The 24,123-nt window shown below is 39.1% G+C and overlaps 1 protein-coding gene across 1 annotated transcript in view; it reads left to right on the forward strand.

Moving 5' to 3' along the window:
* TMEM135 (transmembrane protein 135) overlaps positions 1-24,123 on the forward strand; it is a 187,692-nt gene that overhangs the window by 74,937 nt on the left and 88,632 nt on the right. The window contains exon 5 of the mRNA XM_080375927.1: positions 1,142-1,207. Coding sequence (XP_080232053.1) covers positions 1,142-1,207 — 66 coding nt within the window. The remainder of the gene's footprint in view (positions 1-1,141; positions 1,208-24,123) is intronic.

Below are 24,123 nucleotides of genomic sequence, written 5' to 3' on the forward strand. Positions count from 1 at the left end.
AGGAATTCATCTTAAGAGATGCCTTTGATATTAGTTTGTTGAGATACAGCTGTCTTAAGGTAGTGTAGCATAAACCCAGCCAGTCTTGCAGTCACATTAGTACTGAGCTGCTTTTTTTTTTCTTTGTTAAATCGCTATTTAGCAAGATAATCCGCTAGTACAAACTACTTTTATTTCTGAATTTCTAAACATTTCTTCAAACAGCCTGCTAATTACTTTTTAACATGGATCCTTGAAGTTAGATTTTATTTTTTTTTATTTTATTAGAACCAGATATTAAAACCACGTTTCATTACAGTTGAAATTGAAGCTGGCTTCACTACTTGCTGTGGAAACAATGCTTTAAAACAAATCTGTTCTTGTGTGCACTAATGTGCCAATCTGTGATTTTACGTAGCCAGTGAATTTTGTCATGGCTTTTGGCAACCAGCTTGTAGAAGGAAAAGTGATATCAGAATGTTTTTGTACTGTAGCCTGCATTAAGAGTCAGTAATCTATGTTTATGTCAGAAATATGTGCTAGTTGTCCCACTGGATTAAAGAAAGGATGGGAAAACTAACACGGTAAGATTAACTTTATTAAAGATTTCCCCCAAGTTGTGTTCCCTGTCATTTGCACATGAGAATGTTGTGTTTTCTAATGTCACCATTATTAAAAGTTCAGAGGGCTCGGGTGCTTTTAGGAAGAGAGTTGCATCATACTCTTGTTTTTTGAGACTTGTTTGTTAATTGAAGTGTGTCATATTAAACAGCAATTTTAAAAATAAATTGGTTGCATGAGTTGTAAGATACTATATAGCTATTTTTGCCATTAGTATCCCAGTTTTACCTGACAACTGTGGAAGACCATCTTATGTGGCTGAGCATCTCTGAGCTGGATGAAGGGTCTTGTGTCGCAGGAGGGACTGCACACTGTTTAGGGGGTTACTTACGCTGTAGACCGGAGTCCTTGGTAGACTTCTCACCTTGCAGTAAACCTTTGCCTAACCTGTGCAGACTGTTCTAAATAACTTACTGAAATGATTCATTTGTAAAATGGTGCTAAAGGTAGCTGATACCTTAAAAAGTGTTGAAACAGACACTGGTGATCTGGGGTTGTCTGTACTTAACTAACCAATTTGTGTGTGTGTGTGTTGATGCAGGCAACAGAAACATTGTTCCGCATGGCAGTAGCAAGAGGAGCTATTACACCTTTAAGACATGGAGAAGTAAGGCTAAATATATCTTTTTTTCTTTTTTCTTCCTTTTTTTTTTTTCACATGTGATATAATGTTTTATTAATATGATGCTTTATAAATTTCTGAGAGTAATACTGTCTGCAGGTAAGTGAAGAGGGCTGGACTGTATATAACTTGCATACCTACATTACAGTTGTGTGGTGTTTTTTGGTTTTTTTTTAAAGGAGAACAAGAATTTAAGGCCTGCCCAGTGGGTGATTAAGTACCCTTCAGGAAACACTCTCATTTTTCTCTCTGCCTGAATCATAATGTAGCCTTATAATTGAAGTGACTCACAGGTACGTCCTTTAGGCAGGTAGTTTTTCACTGGATTGTCTCTGTTAAAAATTGTAGAATCCAGAGAAATTCATGAGGCTGATCTTTGTTATTGAGTAGCTGCAGAGAGGTCACTTCATCTTTTGTTCTTTTCAAGAAATAGTAGCTTCAGGTAGTATATGAAGTATTAAGACATGCATTATTCTATAGAGGATAAATAGATTTTGAATATCATGTTGCTCATACGTGCTTCTGTTGATGGTGAACATTTGTTTCTTCCTTTGTGTGGTTTTATATCAGGTAAACATTGTTCTGAACATTGATGATTAAATGTCTCTAATATTAGGTGGTGCAATTTATGCTTAGGTTGAATTTAATTTTTAAAAAAATACTACAGTCAGTCATGACACTGGAAGAAAGAACTGATCTGGGCATTGCCACAGCTGGATGCTATGGTATATATAGGGTTTTAATTGTAGAAACCTCCATGTGTTTTTCATGGTAATCTGATTTTGATCAAATTCTTACGTAACTCTGAAAAGGTCATATAGTAGGCACAGCATTCAGTCTGGAATCGAGACATAGACTTAGCCTGGGAATCCAGGCTGTGCTGTAAAATGTTCCTTCTGCTGATGAAGCTGCCTTAATTTGTCTTTAAACAAACTAGTATCTTTGCATCAGTGTGTGAAGATGTACCTGAGATTTCCTGTCCTGCCATTGTCGGTAGCTTTAGTGTTTCTGAATATATAGATTCTTTATATTTTTAACATACTGATGTTCATGCATTACACGCTTCTGTAGAAAAGAGATTTCCAGAAGTGTTAGTTATGGAATATGTGTAACCCTTCCAAATTCTGTTTAGTTTTTCTCAGTGAACGGTGCTTAATTTTCTATGTTTTATTGACGAGGCTGCAGAGAACTTGTGGAATCTCCATCCTTGTAGTTACTCAGTGAATGGTGTGAATTATGGAAAAATCAAATGATTTTTTCTTTTAAAAGTGTAACTAATTGTACCATGCAATGCGAAATACTGGGATGATTGCAGGCATAATGATCTCTGTTGTGAATATTGTAATGTCTCTATCTGATCCATCTTGTGTTGAGCCAGTTCAGTTCACTGATGTGGTAGAAAAAGTTTTATTTTTTTCTTCAGATATTCCCTCTGATCTTTTATCAATTAAACTGCCTCGAGGGCTAGGGAGAGCCAGATGAGAATCAGCAAAATAAGTGGTGAGATGATGTAGCCATGGTTAGCAAGAAAGGAACTGGATGAAAGTGCATCTGTGTGATGATGGTGAACATTACGTTGGCATACTGTGTCCTGTGACACCATGTACGAGGTATTCCTTGGGCTTCAGTGGAAATGCAGCTAATGCTAAGCTAGATAATTTATAGGTAAAACATTTAAGAATTGCCCAGAATTGGTTTTTTGTGTATGAAGGCAGTGAGAGAAACAAAAAGACCTTTTTTTTTTTTCCTCTTGTATTTTTATCAGGCAATATGCATAGGGGAAAAAGTGTTCTCACTCAAGGAAAATATTTTCATTAAATTCCATTGTGGAATTATAATTTACTTAGTCTGAAAATGAGGAATGATACTAATCAAATGAAACTAATTTTTCCAGAAGAAACATACAATTATCAAGAGTAATATTAAACATTTTTTTAGCTCTTCCAAGAAATTGCTGAATGTTTGCACAGTGTGTAAGTAGAAAGGAAGCCAGAAAAAAAGTTGAATATGAACTAAAGTTGACTGTATTCTGTTTGAGAAGTGTGAACTTGGCAGTGAAAATCAAAGCAAAGCCACTTGTTTATTGGAAATTCCAAACTACGGAGGCAGCGCTCCAGATGTGCAAAAGTGCTGTTCAGCTTTCATAGCAGTACTTAAAAATGTAACCCCACTTAACATTTAAGAGGAGTAAAACTGTTCAATATTGGAAGCTAAAATCATACTTGTTTGTTGTAAATTAATAAATAAACCCCGGCAATATTCTGTCTGCACTGCTGAACAGATTAATGTGCAAACATATCTTCTATACAGGCAAAACAGGGTGCGTGAAAAACTATCCCTTATAATCCAGTTGTCATCACCAGGTGGATTTATAGTTTATAATATTGAATGTCTAGGGGAAATGCCTTTTCTCCTTCTTCCAACGTTTCCTCATCCACTGCAACTCATCAAGCCATTATGTATATAGAATTTTTAAATTTCTCCTTTATTATCCTTGAAGAAATTGAAAAATGAGGTTGTACTGCTTTTTGACTTTAGCATATGGTTTGTAAAGTTACTGTTGGAAGTTTAGAAACAGTGCTGCCATAAGTCGTTATCAAAATTGGGTACATAGTGCTAATAAATTATTTAACTGTGGGATATAGATCATAGAGGTTCCTGAAGAATTTTCTCAGCGGTTCTCTTGCTCTTGGCTGAATTGAAGTCTAGTAGCATCCATGGGAGGTAATCAAACCCAGAAGCGTAATTAATATGCAGGATTCAGTACGTTGTTTGTCATGTTAATTCGTTATTTGTCAGTTGCTTTGTTTTGGGGGTGGAGTGTGAGGCAGAGCCTTGTAGGCTTTATTTGTTTCTGTTAGTGCTTCTAGCTCGTTCCCAAAAGATCCAAAAATTGTACGAGCAGATGTGATCGCACCAGCTCTATTGCTGTGCTCGCGCACGGGAGCCTTAGGGTGCGTTTCATTAATGCTGCGAGGTTTGGGGTTGGCAGCAGACACAGCTGCTCCAGCTGTTTCTCCTGCTGCTGGTCTTCATGTAGCAGGGTAAGATCTGCTGCCATCTGTTCCTTGTGCTGTCCAGCCTCTTCCAGACAGAGCTGCTATCTTCAGGGGTTCACTGTTTATGCTTCCCGTTTCTGCGTCCCCTGGAGCTTCTGCTGCTGTGCGCTCAACCCCCTGGGGGAGAGGGAGGAGGAGGAGCGATAAGGATTGGCAGCAGTGGCTACGAGAAGTCACTGGATGCGTGGTAGGAGGATGGAACAGGCTGAGATGAAGTTTGATGACTGTACACAGAGAGAAAACTTCCCTAATCTTAATTGGAAGTGACCAGTTTTATTCCCATTGAGCAAGTGGTACAGCAGAACCAGTGGGTCACGTAAGATTTGTATGTCTTGTGGACGTCCTGAACAAGGAGGGGCCTGATCAGGACACCGATGTTCTCAGTCCCTGTAGAGGAGGGAAGCAAATGCACACAGCCCATCCAGAGATGGAGCAGGAGGATAAGCGGAGAGGGTGGAACCCTTAATGGAAAAAATACGATGACAAGGACAAGGGGGACACGATGGTAGAGCATGATTCCCAGAGAGCTGGAACTGATACCAGCCGTGTATGAACCCTGTGGATGTTAACACATTCCTTATAACATCTCTATGAATTTGTAAACTGTTATAATCTCTTTTCATATGAAAAATGCTGGGAGTTCCAGGTGGAAGAATTCAGGTGTGTATTGTTTGGGTTCATTAAGTCTATCAGGGGAAAAAAAAAACATTGCTGCCTCAGAATGCCTCAGAAGTGAAGGGCCATGCCACATGGACCGTTCCCTTCTGTCTGAAATGTTAAGGCATATGGGGAACTTTCAAAATCTTCATGTAGTGTCTTGTGATGGTAAAGACACGGAAAAAAAAATTTCAGAAGAGAAGGACTTTCACAGGAGAGTTGGAGCAAAGAAAGAGCTTAGACTGATAGGGTTAATTTTATAATGCCTGCAACAGCTGAGACTTTTTGAAGAGGTTTCAAAGATGGAAATGGGAGTCTTCAGTCTGTAGCATTACAATGGAATGCCTTTAATTTGGGATATTTGGTGTTTTTTTCCCTTTCCCCCCCAGTTATACAAAAGCCTTGGTTCATGAAATGCCATGGGCAACAAGTATACCAAGGGATTCCCAGGCTGTGTCTTAAGTTTCTGAGAGGTTCAGTTGATAGCAGCGGTTGGGTTTAGCTGGGGTGCCTGAAGAGATACCTGTCTAAGGCTCTGATGAATATTATGCTGTAAAAAGCAGGCAGAGGCCAGCCGGTGTGTCCTGTCTCTTCTTCTCAGCCTATTTAGTTCGTCTCCAGGTAAGTTAGTGACCAACATCCAACTGGAGTTTATGTTGGTTTGCTGGTGCTGACTCCTGGTTCCTTGAGAATTACCAGTTACATTGTTTGCATGGACAATATCTGGATTTATATTAGGTATAAAATGAGTGTTGTCAACCACATTTGAATTATAAATAGATACAAAAATATAAGTATTTATTGTACTTCCCAGCCCAAAATTGCTTATGGTGTAATGCATGTAATGATACGCATCGCTATGGCAGTAGGTACCCATGCTTGAAAGTGTACTTTGTTGTAAGAAGGCATGTCTTTGCTTTTATTTAAAGCCAAGTTTAATAAATTTCAGAATTACATTTTCATTCGTCTGTTTTCTGTCAGGTAAATAATGTGAAGTGCAAAGCTTTATAAATTTAGCCCAGATATCTGTAAAAAGCAATTTCTGTGACTTTTGTATTGATAGTAAATACTGATGATACACTTGTCATTATATTTTTAGCTAAAAGTCAAACAAGGGGATTACTAAGGGTCTTTTAAAATGCAATTTCTTTTATATTTTTACAAGTAAACACATAACAGTGGAAACAGTGATAGGAAGTACTTTTGTGTGCAGCAGTTCTGTTAGTTCCATGGGCTTTGTCCTCTGCTTTACTCTTTGCAGTTGTAACAGATGTGAGATGACATAGTCCAAGTGCCATCCGTGTAACTTGGGTTCAAGGTTTAAATCAAGAACAACTCTCAAGATAACATCAATTTGTTTTGGTCTGAGTAGGAAGGAGCTTAGTAACAGCAATGCAGTTATTCCCAAGTGAGCAAATCATACGCTTTTGTGATAAAACACTTGTTTTGATAATTCTTACTCAACAGAGTATTCTTTAGAAATCAAAACCATAAGCTCTTTGTTATATGAGGGGACGTATGTATACCTTAGAATAGTGCTTTTAAATAATAAATTTTAAAATGTTGCTAAAAGCTGAAGATACTGTGAAAGCGTTAATTTCTTGCATTTGTGGATTGCACTAAATGGTACCTAGTAGATCACAATTCAGTAGTCACTGTAGTTACATTTCTAGAACAATTTTGTCTCTTTAAACTACATGTATGCATGGATATATATATATATATATCTGTATATCTGTAGACTCTTAACTGTGAAATTTTATCTTGTGTTCATTTTAGGAAAGAATTTCAACCTAAGAAAAGAGGGGACAACGTTAAATCGACATTACTGTTAGCTCTAGGAAGCCCTTTCTTCCCCATCCACCATGTCGTAGCAGAGTGCAGTGTAGCATCCTGGAAGCTCAGCTGTGGAATGAAGTCATGTAGACAAGAACCTTTTTTATTAATATCAATAACTGTAATAATTTTTTTCATGAGAAGGGACTTCCTAATTTTACTTACTGTTACAGCAATTTGAAACAGATCTTAATCTTAGGACACCTCAGTCAGTTGTGTACTGTAAAGATGACGTGGAACAGAGTGTTCATTTAAATTATGGTCACTTTTCCATATAAAGGGGTTTATTCTAGAAATTACCAGATTCTACGTTTGATTTTTAAATTTTGGGGTTTGTCACGATGATGTTTCTGCTTGTATTTTTGGCCAGGTTCATTTGTAGTACATGAAATGCAGGAACGTTTTGTAAACCATAACATCTTAGGTTCTGAAGAAGTTCTGAGAATCACTTGAGATTAATTTTCTTTTAAATAAAATTGCTTTGGGCACACTGTTTCCTGTGATTTCAGCTTGGGGGCATACCAGGCTTAATCACTTACAGGCACATTAGAAGCTGAATGGCAGTGGGATAGTGGACATCTGATCCCCTCGCCCTCCTGCCTTCCTATCACAAAGGTGTCTTTATTATCCGGGTTCAAAAGTTCTGCTCTCACAGCCTACCCCATCATCTCTGGTTTCCATGCTTTTTTTCTGGAATACTTTGTTGCTGTCATGTTAATATGTGAGGAAAGATGTTTTCTCAGATTTACATAAATCTTACAGCGGTAGAGATGCTGTAGTTGTGGTCCTGAAGGCTTCTCCTCTTGCTAAGCCTTCTGTCTGTAGCCAAGGTCATGTTTAAAAGGCAGCACTCTGGGTCAAAATGAGCTTTGTGTGTTCTTACTGAAATGATAATGCTTCCCAGCAAACGGTGTTTGACATCACTAAAGAAATCTGGTTTGGTACAATAATAAAACTTAAGTTTTTGTAAGGCCATGTCATAACATTCATGGGATTTTTCTGCCTTTGAATTAGGATTGTCAGTCTCTTGGATCTTATTCTGTGGGGTTTTTTCTCCTCCCGGTTAAGTGTTGCTAGTACACAGAAAAATGTGTATTTTTTTAATTTAGAATGTTGCAAAACAGCGTCAATTTAATTTAACTAGACCATATTTTCTGAATATGTGGTGTAAGATCCAAAGTGCCAGTAGCTTTCAATATTAATTTCTGTGATCGTTACCCTCTTAGTTTTATGAATACCTTTCAAAAATAAAAGCAGGGAGTTGCAGGCAGGTCTGAGTCCCTGTTCATCTACAGGGAGGTCTCCTCTATCCCCAGGACAATAATCTGTACTTTGGGGTTTTTTTAAGCTTTTTTGAAAGAGATGTGTTTAAGAAAAAAAAAGTATCCTGGATCAGTGTTCTGAAACATCAATTAAAAACCCAGTAAATTATTGGCTTATGTAGATACAGCTTTCTCTTTAGCAAAATCTTTTTTGGAAGTAGTATCGAGGTTTTTATAACTTCTTGCAAAGGAGCAGCAAATGGAGAGAACGTATCCACAAGGACAGAACTGTTTTGTTGTCTCCCTTAAGGTTTCGGTTTGGGGGTTATGTGTCAGAAGTACTTAAAAATAGTAGTGGCATCTGGAAAATCCTTCTGGCGGGTCACAATGGGGAACAGTTGAAAGGTAATTTAATTGCTGAAGACTGGCAAACCTTATCTATATTATCTGGAAGTAAGTCCAAAGTAAATAATTCTTCTGATTAAACGCACTGAAAACTAAAGCTTGATTGGAGAGGGAGGGAGGAGGAGAGAGGGAATGCTGTTGAACCCCGAGGAGGAAAACCACCAGATTACCTTTGAGATGTTCCAGTACAGAGTGAGTGATGGTTGTGCCGTGTATTTGGTTGTGGGAAGGTGTTACTTGCCCAGGTTATTATTAATTTTGTGCAGTTCGTAGGTTTTTAATTCATTGGCAGTCATGAAGAGGAAAGTAAATTTGTCTCAAAACCTGAGTTGAATATTGAAGAATTTTTTTCCTCTTTTAATAAGCGATTTGCCTGAGGATATTCTGTTTCTTACCAAAAATCATCATGAGCCTTGAAAAAATACTGTCCTACTCCAAATAATTTTAAAGCAAAGTGATGGAACTGATTTGATAGGAAATGGGAAAAATGTATATGCTGAGTTGTGTCTGGTGTGAATTTAAGGTAGAAATATATGAAAATAGGGTAGTGGCTACATGTTCCAGCATATGGAGAGTTGCCACTGATGGAAGCTAACACACGAATTTGGAAATCTAGAGAATGTGTGATTCCAGTTCTGTTTCGAAAGTTATCTAGGTGATTCATGCTTTGTATTTTCCTTTTAAATGTATGGATATATAGTATGTCCATTTTTCATAGACTAGAGCAAATGGGATTTACTACTTAAGCATTTGACTTCACGCTATGCATTATTTTTATTAATTTTTTTTTTAAATGCAGGCTGATGATATGGTTTTACCTTGCAATAATCATAACTTCCCCATTGTGAAGTGAAACAGAGGGCTAAAAGGTAAATCAAATTATGCACAGAAGTATTTGTCCGTTGTCTTGGCTTCCATCAAGACATTTTTGACAAGGAATAAAGTCAGGAGGCAATTACCTATTTTAAAGATTTATTTTTTTTTTTTTTTAATACCTTGCCTATATATTCCAGATATCTTATTCTTTTTCCTCAGCAAACAGTGAGTGCATGGCAAATGCAGGCAAGATAAAATTATGGCAACAAAACTAAATGTGAGGACATTTACTTTCCAATCTAGTTTTTGGTTTAATGTGACTTGAGGTGGTCAAGAAATATGGTGCTGGGAAGTATATGGGATTGTTTTCTGAAGATATTATTGTTCTTAATTTTTTTCTCATTAAAAATGTAGGTGGTGGTTGTCACTTCAAATATAGGCGTTTCTTTCTGTAACCGGACAGCATTTGTTTAATAACTATTCTAATTGTGGTTTTGTATGTCATGGCCTTGGAAGGAAGCTGTCACCTTGCTTTATACTTAAAACCTGCTCCCAAGGACAGGGTCTGGTGACTCCATTGTTCCGCCAGAGCAAAGAGCATCTGTAGGGAGAATTTTCCTTGTATACGTGAGGAAAGGCAGAGTGGGTACGACGAATAAGGCTGCTTCTCACTTCGGTGGTGTTCATGCTGATGTTATGTTAATGCGTTCATGTAGTTGAAGAAATAGGCAACAGTAAACAAGTATTTAAACTGGTAAAGCTACGAATTGGTTTATATTCCCGTATGCATTTACAAGTGCTCAATACGTGCTGAAGATGTAATTAAAGCATACATAACTGATCTTTGATTTCTGGGCAACTTGTTTGACTCAAGTTTTGGAATAATAGTCTCACCAGTGTATGAATGAGTTGTCATTTTCTCTGACGCTTTACAGTGACAGTACGTGTATGTCAGCGAACTCAAGATAATGTATGTAGAGTCCCGTTGAGAAAGGGATGTCTTAACTTTGGTGTAAATGTTACTTGCATTCAATGATTTCCAGCGAATAAAAGGTAACCTTCCTTTAGGAGAACAATATTCTCATTTGTTGTGCTGTCCTGATTCAAGTTATTTTATGCTCCTTATCCATATGTTAGAGTTCTTAAAATAATCATCGATCATGCATGAACAACAAAACCAAAAAGTCATCTTTAATAACTTTTAGTTGCCCTGCATATAAACAGAGTGCATAAATCAAAACGTAATTTTATTTTTGATTTTCTGAAAAGAGGATGAATGCGCTACAGTCAGTGAGAAAGCTCTTTCTGTTTCTTGTTTGATGTTCAAAGTTTGGTGAAAATCCTACAAGTCATAGTTTATATTTCCTTATTCATGAGCAATTTTGGATTGTACTTGGCGAACTGATACAAAGTGGAAATGGTGAAAACTAAGAAAAGATGTGAACAGAATGACTGCAATAGGTCGTAGTTACTAATACTGCTGTTTTGCCGCTGTCTCCTGTAAAATCCTCGTAGAGAAGCAGTCAAAGTACGGGCTGGGTGAGCAGACAGCGAGGTGCGTTGCAAAGCGGCTGAAGATCCAGGCCCGGAGGGTGGTGACCGGTGGCACAGCGCCGAGTTGGAAGCCAGTAACTAGCAGTGTACCCCAGGGTCAATACTAGGTGCCATCCGGTTCAACATCATCTTCATTACTGGTCTGGGTGCTGGGGCAGAGCATACCCTCCACAAGTTTCCTGCTGACACCAAACTGGGAGGAGTGGCTGGTAGACCAGAGGGTCATGCTGCCATCTCGAGAGGCTGGAGAAAGGGGGCTGCCAGAAACCTGATGACCTTCAACAAGGAGAAGTACGAAGTGTTGCACCTGAGGAGGAACAACCCTGGGCACCAGTGTACACTGGGGAACACCCAGCTGGGAGGTGGCTTGGTAGAATAGGAGCCAGGTGTCCTGGTGGACACCAGGTTGGACATGAGCCAGAAATGGGTCCTTGCTGCAAAGGTGTGTAAAGGAATCCTGGGCTGCATCAGACAAAGCGTTGCCAGCAGGTCAACAGAGAGGTGACCCTTCCCCTCTGCTCTGCACTGGTGAGTGCTGTGTCCAGTGCTGGGCTCCCCAGTATAAAGAGAGACGTGGACATCCTGGAGGGAGTCCAAGAAAGGGCCATAAAGATGAGGAAGGGACTAGAGCATCTCTCCTATGAAGAGAGGCTGAGAGCTGGGACTGTTCAGCCTGGAGAAGAGAAGGCTCAGGGGGGATCCTACCTGCAGGGAGGGCACAAAGATGATGGGGCCAGGCTCTTCTCAGTGGTGCCTGGTGCCAGGACCAGAGGCCATGGGCACAAACTGAAACACAGGAGGTGCTGTCCGAATGTAAGGAAACAATATTTTTCCTGTGAAGGTGACCAAGCACTGAGACAGGTTGCTTGAAGAGGTTGTGGAGTCTCCATTCTCCATCCTCAGAGAGACTGAAAAGCCATCCGGACGTGGTCCTGGGTAGCTGGCTCGAGGTGGCACTGCTTGACCAGGGGGGTTGGACCAGACGACCTCCAGAGGTCCCTTCCATTCTGAAGCATTCTGTTTGCATTTAAAGCGCTAAATTTTTGAACTTTGCAGTGTATTTTTCTGTATGTGTAAAATTAGGATAATGACATTTTTATTAGGCCTATATTCGAATAATATTATTTAAAATTCAAAATTTTAAATTTACATAAGCTGCTCTTAAGCTGTAGAAAAATCAAAAGACAGTACCTGGGGTAAGCAGTTCCAGCTTTTAAGGGCTGAGGAGTGATATGAGAAAATACTGCTGTTCTTTCCAAAGTTACAGGGAGGTTAACTGCTAGAATTTGGTACCAGTGGCATAAACAGGGTGTAGTATTTCTGGTGTAATGTTACTTGGTGGCAGGAGAGGAGAGCCTCCAGAGCATCTCCATTGTATGCCAGATCGTGATGCTCACTGGGTGAGATCAGCTGGCTTTTACGGACACTGTGAGTCTGGTACCACCCTCCAGTGATCCAAAGTCATTTCATGCTTAAAAATCTTCGATCTTCTTCCTTCTTTTAAAGAACTTCTGTGAGTTTGCTCTGGGAGGCCAACCCTATACCTAGACAACAGCACATTTAGGAGCACAGTCTAGCCTCAGACATTCAGGTACCTCTGCAAATGGAAAGCAAGTCTTCGTGATGGAACACATCAAGTGCCATTGCTCACTGCTGAAGTGTGAGCCTTGTGGGTGCTTTGAGAATCAGTAATGATGGGCATTAATTGACCTTTACATTGTTACGGTTCTGTAGTAACTGCCTGCATTGGTTCGTGTAATAATTTACTGTAATCTTTTCATAATATTATAGCACTGTCTTCTCAGAATCACATTGTTTTTCTTGACTGGTCTCGCAGTGTGAGATGGTTACGATGGGTGAGGACCAGGTCTGCCAGCAGCAGGAATGTTGGCATGCCTGAACTGTTGGAACAATACTCCCACTCTGAACCATGAAACCAATCTGTTCCTGTCGGTTACAATTTTATGGAAACTAATTCTTTGTTGATGGAATCAGGTGAAAAATATGTGGTTCTGATTAGCAAACAGTATGCAGAGTTTCTTAAGGTCACGGAGAACATTCCTCTGGACACGTGCATGTGTTCAGATGTGTGTGTATGACTATGAATATATGTAATACATGCATCTGCCTATATTAAAAATGGTGGATGGTTTAGTTTTTTCTTTTTATATATACTAGTTTTTAAATGTGCTATAATTGATACAATTTTAGCATTAATTATTAAATTTTTGTATGCATATTATAGTAGAATACTCCGTTTTGTTGTTTCTATGTTTCAGAAACTTGTGTTTTTTAACTCTACAACCCTCAAAGTAGTGTTTAGCATTACTATGTAACACAAACGCAAATAATGAACCTTTTTTGAAGTAGCACTGTTTTCCATAGGAAATACGTATTATACAAGTGACTGCTTGGATAAAACAATGACCTTTCATTTTTAAGTATCCTGCAGAGCTGCAAAAAATATAATGGTATCTGCAGTCTGCCTAATGGATTGCTCACCGCATCACCACATGCAATTAAGTATAAATGATTTTTCTGCTCAAGACAGGCTCAAGACTGATTTAGCAATGAAACTTAATTACTTCTAGCCCTTAGAGAAAATAGCCCAAGAAGGCTGAGGTTGTTGGCAGGGCAATGTGGGAAAGATACTGCTGAAACTCCCTTCCCCGTTTCTGATGTTCTGTTAGCAGTACTTAGCACTGTTAACCTTCAGTTAAGCAAATATTCCCACAAAAATTCTGCCTCGTTCGTTCTTTCTTTGGTAGAGGCTAAAGAGAAAGATAATGAAACTTTGCGGCTTCTAAAAAACAGTCGTTCTGACAAACCCAACTGCTTTGCTGTATGGGTGAAATTATTCAGTGCCTGTGGAAATTAAAACTTAAAGATTAGTTCTCAAATGCCTGTGTAAGTGTAAGGTCACCATTCTGGCCAGAGAACTCTCAGGTGAAAAGCTAAAGCTAAGTGCATTTGTGCTTCTTGGCAATTTATTATGTCATAGGTAAATTGTCTATTTTGTACTCATGTTGTAGGGGGAAACGGTGCAGGGACTGAATATTACAAAATAAATTAATCATATTAATAAACTGCTTTATGCTCAATTGCTTCATTTGAGTTCATAGGAATGTGTTATTTGAAGGAAACGGGAACTTCAATTCTGTGACTCCAAGGAATACATCTGGAATAACAATACAGAGAGACATATGGCATCAATTGCCTTATATTTTCCTATATGGGGGTTCTGATTGCAGTAGAAGCGAAAACTGTTCATTACTTATGCAGAACTAAAAGTACAGATATTGTGGTTTTGATTTATTGATTTTATACCTGGCTGAAGTACAGTGAGTTCAGGAAAAAAAAAAAAAAAAAAGTGGAAGTTGGGCGAAGAAAATTGACTTCTCTGTCAGCTGTGACAAGAGTTTGCTTTACTTTTGTAGTATATTTTTCACCTTAAATGCTTTGACTCCCTTACTTGTATCTCTTCATATAAATAAATCTTTCATAGATCTCTGTGGGAATTCCATTTACAAAGAGAAGTAATTCTGCAGTTGTAATTTGTTCACCATAATTGCCTCCTCGGTAGGGCTCAACGTCTTGTTCCTGCCAACAGCTATGGACACATTTATCAATGGAAATATTCACGGTAACAAAACTAAACATGTGCCTAAATATTTGCAAGAGTGTGCAGCCTGAGGTGCCGATTCCCAAAGGTACGTTTAGCACATGCTCTAGTGCTTTACTCAGTAGGGAGGGAATTTAAGTGTATGTGTAGGTCCCCTTGATTTCAACAGTATTTAACCAAATTAAGTGACCTAAACTTTTTGCTAGACAGGAAATAATAATTTAAGCATAATCTAGACTTTAATTTTATTTTTTAAAAAATAATAAATCCAAGCATTGAAAGACTCATGGGAATAAGCACTGTCTTATCTGTATGTTTACAGTCCTTGGAATGTTTAGCCCTGGCTTGTATTTACCATCCTTGGTGTGTCTGGGGTATTTCTCATTGTAATTAAGAGTAGGGGGGTTTTTTTGGGTAGAAAACAGACATTTTAAAAATGATGCTGAGGTTTTTCCTTAAATCAATAATTTCGGCTTTCAATATTTTTTTCATAGATGGGCTTGTAGCACCCTCAGTCAGTGGAAATTACCAGTCTGTCCCTTTCTATGCCCATTTTCTATGTCATATATTTGTACTTTGAACTGCTTTGAAATTCTCTGAAGCAGGTGAGGACGGTGCCCATCACTGAAGTGTTCTTCGCTCTGCATTCTTGGTTCACCTCCTTTCAGGAAGGGGACCGAGAGCTTCTGCAAAACCCACCGCATGGCGAAGTAATGAAAGACACATGCACTCAAGAGACCTGAATTACAGTTGCACTAGCAACATGTGTCAGGAACGACATGAACTTAATAAGGGGTGATTCCTGCTCCGAACAGTTAGCTGCCTAAATAAACTTGGAAAAAGGCTGGAAAAAAGTGTAGCATTAACATCCCTATGTGAGGCTGGGATAGGTGACTGATTTGGAGTCATACGAGTAAAAGCGAAAAGTAAACTTTTTATCTCTTCAGCTATAAGGGGAAATGGCACTGGCAGTTTTGCAATAGGTCATGCAATAGCTCTAGTTAATTCCTATCATAAACTAATTAATGACTGGGGTTACCTGCAGTGAAAGAGCACAGGTCTTGTACCCCAGGTGGTCTCCTGCAGTTTTTGGTTCCAGTGGCGCTGGGTGCCAGTGGCACGGCAGTCTCCATTCTTCGCAGCCATCCAGCGAGAAGGCAATGCTCAAGCCACCCTGTAAACTTCATGCTACAAATTTAGTGACTAATAATATCGTTGGGATGTAAGATGAATCATGCTGCATTGCCTGCTGCTTGAGTTTCACTGAAGTTTGAAGCTAAGCTTCACTCCTTAGCGGGAAAGGCTGCTGTTCTACTGAGCATTGCTGCTTCCTTTGCTATTTACTGAAGTGTTTGTAATACAGGTAGAGGTGAAGTGCGTTCTTTACAAAATTCCTTTCTGGTTTTATAGTTTTTTAAGGCAGGTGCTCCAACTCCCATGCACGTGTTGGATTTTAAATCTGTTAACTTGTTTGTAAGAGCAGTTCAACACTCATTTTTAGTTTACTTCTGAATTTTTCTTTGCTCTGAGCAGGGTCTTTTTACGGTCTGTGCAGAATGGAACTGAACAGAGGCTGATGTGGAAATAGTTTTTTTCAGTAACAGTGTTTTTTACACAGTGTGCTCCTCTCCTATGGCATTCATTACAGCTCACCGGACTTTGTGTAAATTCAGCAGAAAAATGTAGACAAAATTTCTGTGTGTCATCTGCATGCCCTTGAATTCAGCTTTACTTTGCAAGGACTGTGTGCAGGAGACCGTGAGTGGGTACAATGTTCCAGTCATGAGAAAAATGCTTGGAATTCCAGACATTTGGAAGTGTGCACATACGTTTAATAAAACTTTTTTTAAAGAGAAAAAAAAAAAAAAAAGTCTTTCCAGTTGCTAAGAGTCAGAACTTTTTTCAGATTTTTAATCAGATCTGACCCTGGAACTGTTTATCAGACTTAAGGAAAGGTCCTTCACTTACTTTTTATTTGAATAGTAGTGATGATGTGTAAAGGAAAGATTGATCCATACCTGTTTCCGTGTTCTTGGTTGCCACTGAAGATCTTAAAGTTAATTTTCTTACTTCATCTCAAATTAAAAAGAGCCATTTAAAAGCAGCAGCTGGTAGACAATGTGGCCTGGTAGGTGCAGTGGTTATCAAGAAATAATTTCTGTGTGAGACATTAAATTACCTATTTTACAAAGCATATCCTTTCAGCAGTGAACTGTACTTGTGAAAATGCCTTAAATTTAGTATTTTTTTCATAATATCCCGATATAAATTATTTTAGTCCAAGTATATGAAATTACTAGAAACAGAGTTTAGCACTGAGGTTCACAAAATATTTTGATTATTGTAACGTGACAGTAATATGGGAAATACTGTTATAAGTAATAGAACCGTGTACACGAAAGACAGAAATACACTGTTATGGTCAATTGTGCACATCAGCTTGGCGGAACTGTATTAGATGCAGTCTCATTTGAGAATTAACTACATGGTACTATAAAACATAATTTATTTGTGCTTTGCTGACGTTGCACAGATGGTTTATACGGCAGTTGATAAGTTAATGCAGGAAAAAAAAATGGCAATTTATCCTAAAATACACTACAGAGATATTTATTTTTATTGACTCTAATAAATGCTTTGGGGTAAGTTTTGCCCTAGCGTATATTAAAATACCACTACAAGATTTTCATACAGCAGCTATGAAAGCGCTGCTCAACAATGGACGTAGTGACAACTGGCTAAAAAAAGGTTCCTCCCGCAGTCACTTACTGCATGGCATTTTTATGCAAATAAAATTGCAATTTGAGGTTACGTTACTGATAGTGGAATGAGGAGTGACAGCTGTTAAACATTTCAAATGCTGTGCTTATACGTCTGAAGCAGAGTGAGGGGTTTGTGCAGTTGAAAGTGATGGAGAATTTTAGAGAAGCTGGATAAAAGGGTTCAGGGTTGATCGGTTCCCACCGCTTCCTCCTCAGTTTGCTGGACATGCCCATAATATATAAGGTGCCACGACTAGGTGTGACCGTACAGCGCGGTGATGGTGCTCTTCTCTCTGCTGTGTGCTCCGACGGTGCCCACGGGCTACGTTCGGAGCGGGTGCTCATCTACGCTGCTAGGGCAGGGAGGGTCCCAGCCCCGGGCATGCCCGACACAGGGTAAATCCCTGCTTTGGTACAGGTTTAACAAGTCTTAATATCTTCCTAGCCGGAGTGCTTCTCCGCTCACACCGTACCAGCACTGGTCTCTTCAGAGAAGATGCCATGTTACTGCCTTCCCTTTCCTTACGGGCCATATGCGGGCTGTAAAATAAGACATGTCGGAGTTTTGCATTGGGATGTTGTTTGTTCTTCAAAGTGGTTGTGCAAGAACATGTAGATTGTACCCCTTGGTGTGAAGAAGTCCTGCTGGGTTAAGTGGCCAGGCAGACTTGTAACTTGATGGTTTTATATCTTCTCCCCTCCCCAGTTTTGTTTTCTCCAGTATTTCAACAATTGGTTTTTTAAATATATATTTTTTTAAGATGCTATCAAGACAAAATCTTTCTTTATAATAAGTAAAAACAGCCCACCAGGTTTGTGCTTCAATAGCTTTATTCCCCAAAGTGGGAGCTATGTGGAGATGTGGTTAGAGAGTGCAAGCCTTGCTGGAGTAGTACTGGGCAGACTGGGCCAACCTTTTGAAGGGTGACTGGCCTATTCTAACCCTCGGATCAGGAGAAGACCATGGGAAAGGTTCTGGGTTACAGCGTAATTTGTGTTGTCTGCTGTTAAGATGTATCTGGTGCCACAGTGCTGGATGTGAAGGTTCCCCTAAGCAGGGGGTTTAGGAGAGCTGGAATTGGACAAAGCTGGTTTTATCACTGGGGTACCCACGAAATTCAGGCGTTTTCCCAGTATGGATGAGTGTTCAGATTTGTCTCTTTTTAATTCCCTTGGGGCACCTTAAGGAATTTTATTCAGGACCTCTTAGAAAAAGAATTGTGTTTCTATTTCTGATATTCTTACCTAGCATTATATTAAACCTTTGAATATACGTATATCAAACATTTGAAGCTACACGAATGACCCAGAGTTGCTTGGATTTTTCTTTGACCTGTTCCTGTATCGTAAGCAGATTATAGTACCAAAATACTGTAGTAAATCACTTCATAATTAAATTCTTTGTTGGTATCTGAGGAGTTTGAAATTCCTTTGGGTCTTGCCACCACCACCTTTGAAGATAAGACCTGATTTGTCATGTTTTCCATGATTCTAAAGTACTTTCTGTTCAGGTGACCTAACAAGCAGATAAAAATGGTGCTGTATTTGGAGGAAGAGAAAATGCTTAAGAATTTTATGTATCCAGTTATCCTTTTTTTTTTCCCTGTAGAATTGGCAAGGTTACAACCTTTCAGGATCTTAATTGTGAAACGCTTTTTCTTGATCAAAAACTTTCTAGTATGAATTAATTTATAATAAAAATTGAATCTCTAGCAAATATTTTTTCCTCCCAATTAAAAATAAAGACCTAAGAAGGCTCCTGATTTTTATATCAAAGCTTGCCATTAGAAAACACATTTTCAAAACTAACCAGAAGATAACAGATTTAAATTCTGACTTCTTTTCTGGTTTTCAGTTGCTTAATCTTGGTTATTTTGCAGTTTGAATTTATTTCTATTTAAAAGCACAGGGACCTTGTCGCAGCACTCTCCAAACTATCAAGCTGCAACAAAGCCTTTTACCATCACATACCATCACACTCTTCATGCCAGTCCCTCTGCTGCCTTCTCCTAGGCTCTCCTCTTCCAGGGCACACGCTCTCTCTCTTCTCTCTGCTTCTTCCTCCTCTCTTCCTTGGCTGCCCAACCTCTTCACAGAACCAGCCACAGCTGCACCTTATCTACATCAGCCAACCCACCGCCCTGAAGCCAACCACAGCTGTATGTTATCAATGCTAATTAACCAGCTTCATTCTTCTGCAGGACCTTAGGTCAGATTCATATAGGCTTCTTACATTAAATCTGCTAGTATCAAGCCCTCATTCTATTTTATTGTGGTATGTCTGTGTTGTGAGTTTGGTTTTTGTTTTCAGGAGCCAAATGGTAATAACAGTCTGTGATTTTTTTTTTTTTTCCCCCAAACCAACATTTTTATATGTGCTTCTCCCTGGGTAATACGCCCCGATATTGGTCAGCGTTTGGAGAAGCGTTTCATTGCCCTGGTAGTGAAGTAGGTGTTCTTCAAATAACATGAACCACTGCCAGAAGTTCTGGAAGCAATCTGAGAATTGCTTTGATGTTGCAATATTTGTACATGGATACCAAGTAAAAGACTTTGTACCAGGCTCACTTTAGTTTCTTATTTTTGCAATTTAAACTAAAGCACTTTAACACAAAGGAAGCAACAGTAAACCCCTAACACGTTTGGTTTTTTTGGTGGGTTTTTTTTTTGGGTTTTTTTTTTTTTTTTTTTTGACAAAAGCAAGGCAGGTTGTAATTAGGGTTGAAAAAGACTTTTAATGGTGCACTAATTTATTCCTCTTCCTTGTCCTGACAAGTTTAATTATTCCTAAATATCAGTGAGTAGACTGATGACTAGCCCAGAACTGACCCACTCCAGTGATGACGGGACAATGGTAAAACTGTTCTTGCCACTTTGTTTCATTTTTTGTGAATTATACTAGCAAATTATTCTTCCTCAGGTAACTTGTGTTTTACTTAGTTTTAAATAAGCCATGCAGTCATTTTCTTTGGATCGAACAGGTATTTTTTAAACTCCTCTGTGATCATCCTGGCTTCAGTTTACAGGGTTTAAATCAGTTTTACTGGGTGCAGTATTGCCCCTTAAAGTTGTATTCTCTGAAACATTTTAACAAATTAAACTATAATTGCCTCCCTCTTGTAATATTTTTTCTTTCCTGGATTCCTGGCATTTTTTCTTAACTTAAAATAACATGTTGAACTTTTCCATATTGTCTCCATCAATATCTTCATTGTTATTTCCTTTTTCCCTTTTGCTGCAAGAAATGCATCTTTCATGTCACACTCAGGCTAGGGAGTAGCCAATTTATTCAAAGACCAAACCCTACTGAAACCACCCTTTTTATAATTTCCAGAAGAAATGAACCCCTTTTCTGCCTCCCTGTCAACCTTTTGCTGTTGCCTCCTTCAGCGTTTTACCTGTTACAAGGGCTGTGCTGTTACTAGTCTCCTTCTGTGTGATAAACATCTGATGAACAGCTTGTTTGTGCGCTGCTCTACTCATGATTTCCGAAGGAATGTGGAAGGATTATGATTATCAGTTTCCCTTTTTCCAGGGGTTGAATAGTGTAATTCTGCAATAGCATATGCTTTACGGTGAGCGATAGAGAGGTAGGGCATGGAAGAGTGAGGTGGTGATATTCCAATTAAAGAAAAAAAAAACAAAAACAGATGCATAAATGTGGAAAAAAACCTTTAATGGGAGGACAAAATGGACTACTCTGTGAATCAGTATAGTTGGTATATTTTACTTAGTCTTTATGAACTTGTCTCATGGTGAACTGACTTTTGTCCAAGTGTTGTCCCTGTAACAGAAGCAACGGAATTATGCGGGAACAAAGCAGTGCCAGTGAGCGCAGCAAACGTGGTAGGTTGTGCAAGGGGACAGCTGGAGTGTGTTCTGGACCCACCTGGTGCTCCAGACTCGTGAAACAGGCTGTCTCCCACGTGAAAGCTTTGTCATTACTACGGTTGAAATGGAAAATGACAGCGGTTGGTCTGGAGGTGTCGGTTTGCTCAAAGTGACGTTCTGATGTTCAGAAAATCCCAGCAACCTCTAACGAAGCGTGTGGATGCACACCGAGTGTGATGGGAGAAGACGCCTCTGACACCAGTGTATGAACTGAATGTTCATGTATGAATAGCACGTTATTCTCCCCTTGGTTTACATTTCAAATATCTAACAGTAGACTAGATGTTTTTCTTTTAAATACTCGAGCCCTGTAGAACTGTCACGGCAGAAATTGGATGCATCCTCAGTGCAGCTGAGTGATTCCCACTGCTGGGAAGGAAGAAATTTTCTAAACCCCCTTTGAAAGTTTATGGCTGGTGCTTTTCCCTTACTTGATGGCTCCTCTTGGCATGAATCCCTTTGTGTATATACTGACAGTATCTTTTCACCGAGAGAATGTATCCAACTCTTAGGTGCTCCTCTTAACAGTGTGTTGAGTTTCCTTCAGTATTTCTTCTGTTCTCAAAGGGGACTGGAATTGATGCCAAGTGAGCAATCTGAAGTGTTAAAAATATTAATGCTGCTAATACAAATAATTTTTTGCCTGTCATTATGTGATAGGATCATTTTGATTGTACAAATAAAGTATTATTTGCAAGGTGTTTATTAAAGAGACTTAGATGAGCACAGCAGTTCATTTTTGTTGACCAAAATTATTTATTTTCAAACTTTCAGCCCAGTATCTGCAACATGATTAATCTCTTAAAGTATTGTCCGGATTAAAAGTTCGTGTATAATAGTATTGTATTTCTGCATTATTTTTTTTCTGTAATTTGATAGCTGAAACTATCAGTCTGTGGTTTACACTGGTTTATACTTGCTTGAATACGAGTAACCTGAGCAGTCCGTCTGAATTCTAGCTGTACTGGGGCATGCGCTGTGCCTGTTCTGCTCCATTCTCCTCGTGCCTCCCTTGTTTTCACTTTTGTAATGATTCCCTGCGGTCCACGAACACTGAGGTCCGTGTGAGGTCAACCATGCCTTGCAGATAGTGACAATAGTGCGAATAATGACAAATGGGGGGGGGGGTCACACGGGGTTTCCTGTGTTTAATTTAGAGGCCGGTGATTGCGAGCGGCCAGCGAGGATGCTGTGCTGCACGGAGTTGGGTTTGCCTTGAGGTCCAGATTCGAATCCCTGAGTACTGTCCTGCTCCCAACCTCCTTTTGGTTTCCCTCGTTTCAGTTATTCCTGGAAAAGGAGTGTGTTTGAGGATGATCTGTCTCAGATTTTCTGGGTTTTGTGTTGTGCGTGTATTTTATTTCACTGCTTTTGATGGCTGTGGGTTAATGAAGCTGTTTCTGTTTAACCACCACCTGAACTTGGGTGGTATGAAAAGGAAACTGGTCGAGCTAAGGAATAAAGTTAGTGAGAGCCCATGGAGGGAACACCAAATATTTTCTTGTGGGTTCCAAGAAGAAGAGGTGACTCTAGGCTGGAAATACCTTTTGCAAGGTAGGAAATGATGTATAGACACAGGCAATTGTAAGCTCAGCGGATTTCTGTCTCCGCCAGCTGATGCTAAGAATTGATTTAATAATACTTGTAACACTGCTAGAAGGTAATAAGGCAGGCAAGATGTACGGGAACAACAATAAAAACAACAGCAAGAACAAAACTCCCTCATCCTTTTCAGCTTTCTAATAAACCTGTTCTAAACTGTAAGATTATAGGCTTCTGCTCTGACTGACGAGCAGCTTGTACTGGCTGGTGGAAAATAAATAGGGAATAATGAAATTTGATGCGATAAAGGCAACATTATAGGTTATCTCAGGTGTCTGTTATTAAGTTAGCAGAGAGAAGTTTTTGTTTCAGGATGCTTTCTCTTAAGATTTGCTGGGATCTTTTTTGGGATGATTGATTTATTCTTACATGCCCTATTGGGAAAGAAAAATCACATCTTCTGTATGTGATGCATACCCTGATACTACGCATTCTGCCATTTTATAGAGTAGGATGTCACTTAAGCTGTTTTACAGGAAAAATCTTCTGAGACTGTTGAGGAAACAGGCCAGGAATATAATTATGTCAAAACTGCTGACTTTTTAAAAAAGAGTTTCCAATGATAACAGGATTTAAACTAAAAGCAGTTTAATTTCAATTACATCGCTGTAATTTGCAGGAAATAAACTTTACCTTGAGTTTAATTTTTTCTGGACTTGAATTTGTTAACCCATTGATACAACAGCATAGTGAGCTGGGACATTTTGTTCAGCTCTTGTTTTCAGTGTTAACGGTATAAAAGTGCTAAATTTATGGTTGGAAAGACAGGATTCTAGCGTTGTGGCTTTGCAGTTAGATATTCTTACAGCTCGTTTGTGCTGTTGAGTACCACTAATGTCAAGGTAATGTATTTTGGGGGAGTAGAGGATCGGCCCCACAATTTATTCCTGGTACTGTTTTGGCAGAGACCATCTAGGAGTAGCTGGGAGATGAAAAAGTGTTTTCACCTGGTCATCCCTGTATCCAAGGCCGTTTGGTTGGTTTCATTTATATTGCAATCATTTGTCATCTTTGAAGCTGAAATAGTATTTTCTCAGTATAATCCCATTTTGAATGCCGCTTTACTTGGTTACTTGGCAGGTCATCTGCTCACACACCACGCTTTGGGAAATGCTTAATTTCTCAGGCGGTTTGGAAAACTGGTCAGTTTAGTGGAGCAAATACTTCTTGTTCACTTATGGGTGCATTTCACCTTTTGCTGTACTGCTTTCAAAGTGCCTGTCCTGTAATTAAAAAGGCCTTTAACTGCTAGGACATAGCCAAATCGTTTGGTCTTCTGCACCATTTGTGGGCTGTAGGTGCAAAAGGTACAGAATCAAATTATGTTTATTGAAAGAGCGATGTGTAGAGAGCCCTGTGATCTTCACTAGATAAAGCTCAGTGTCTTTGTGCTTCAGGGCAATACTTAATGAGGCGGTTCAAAAAGACAGCAGAC

The sequence above is a fragment of the Falco punctatus genome, assembly GCF_963210335.1.
Source record: "Falco punctatus genome assembly, chromosome: 2".
Taxonomy (NCBI): domain Eukaryota; kingdom Metazoa; phylum Chordata; class Aves; order Falconiformes; family Falconidae; genus Falco; species Falco punctatus.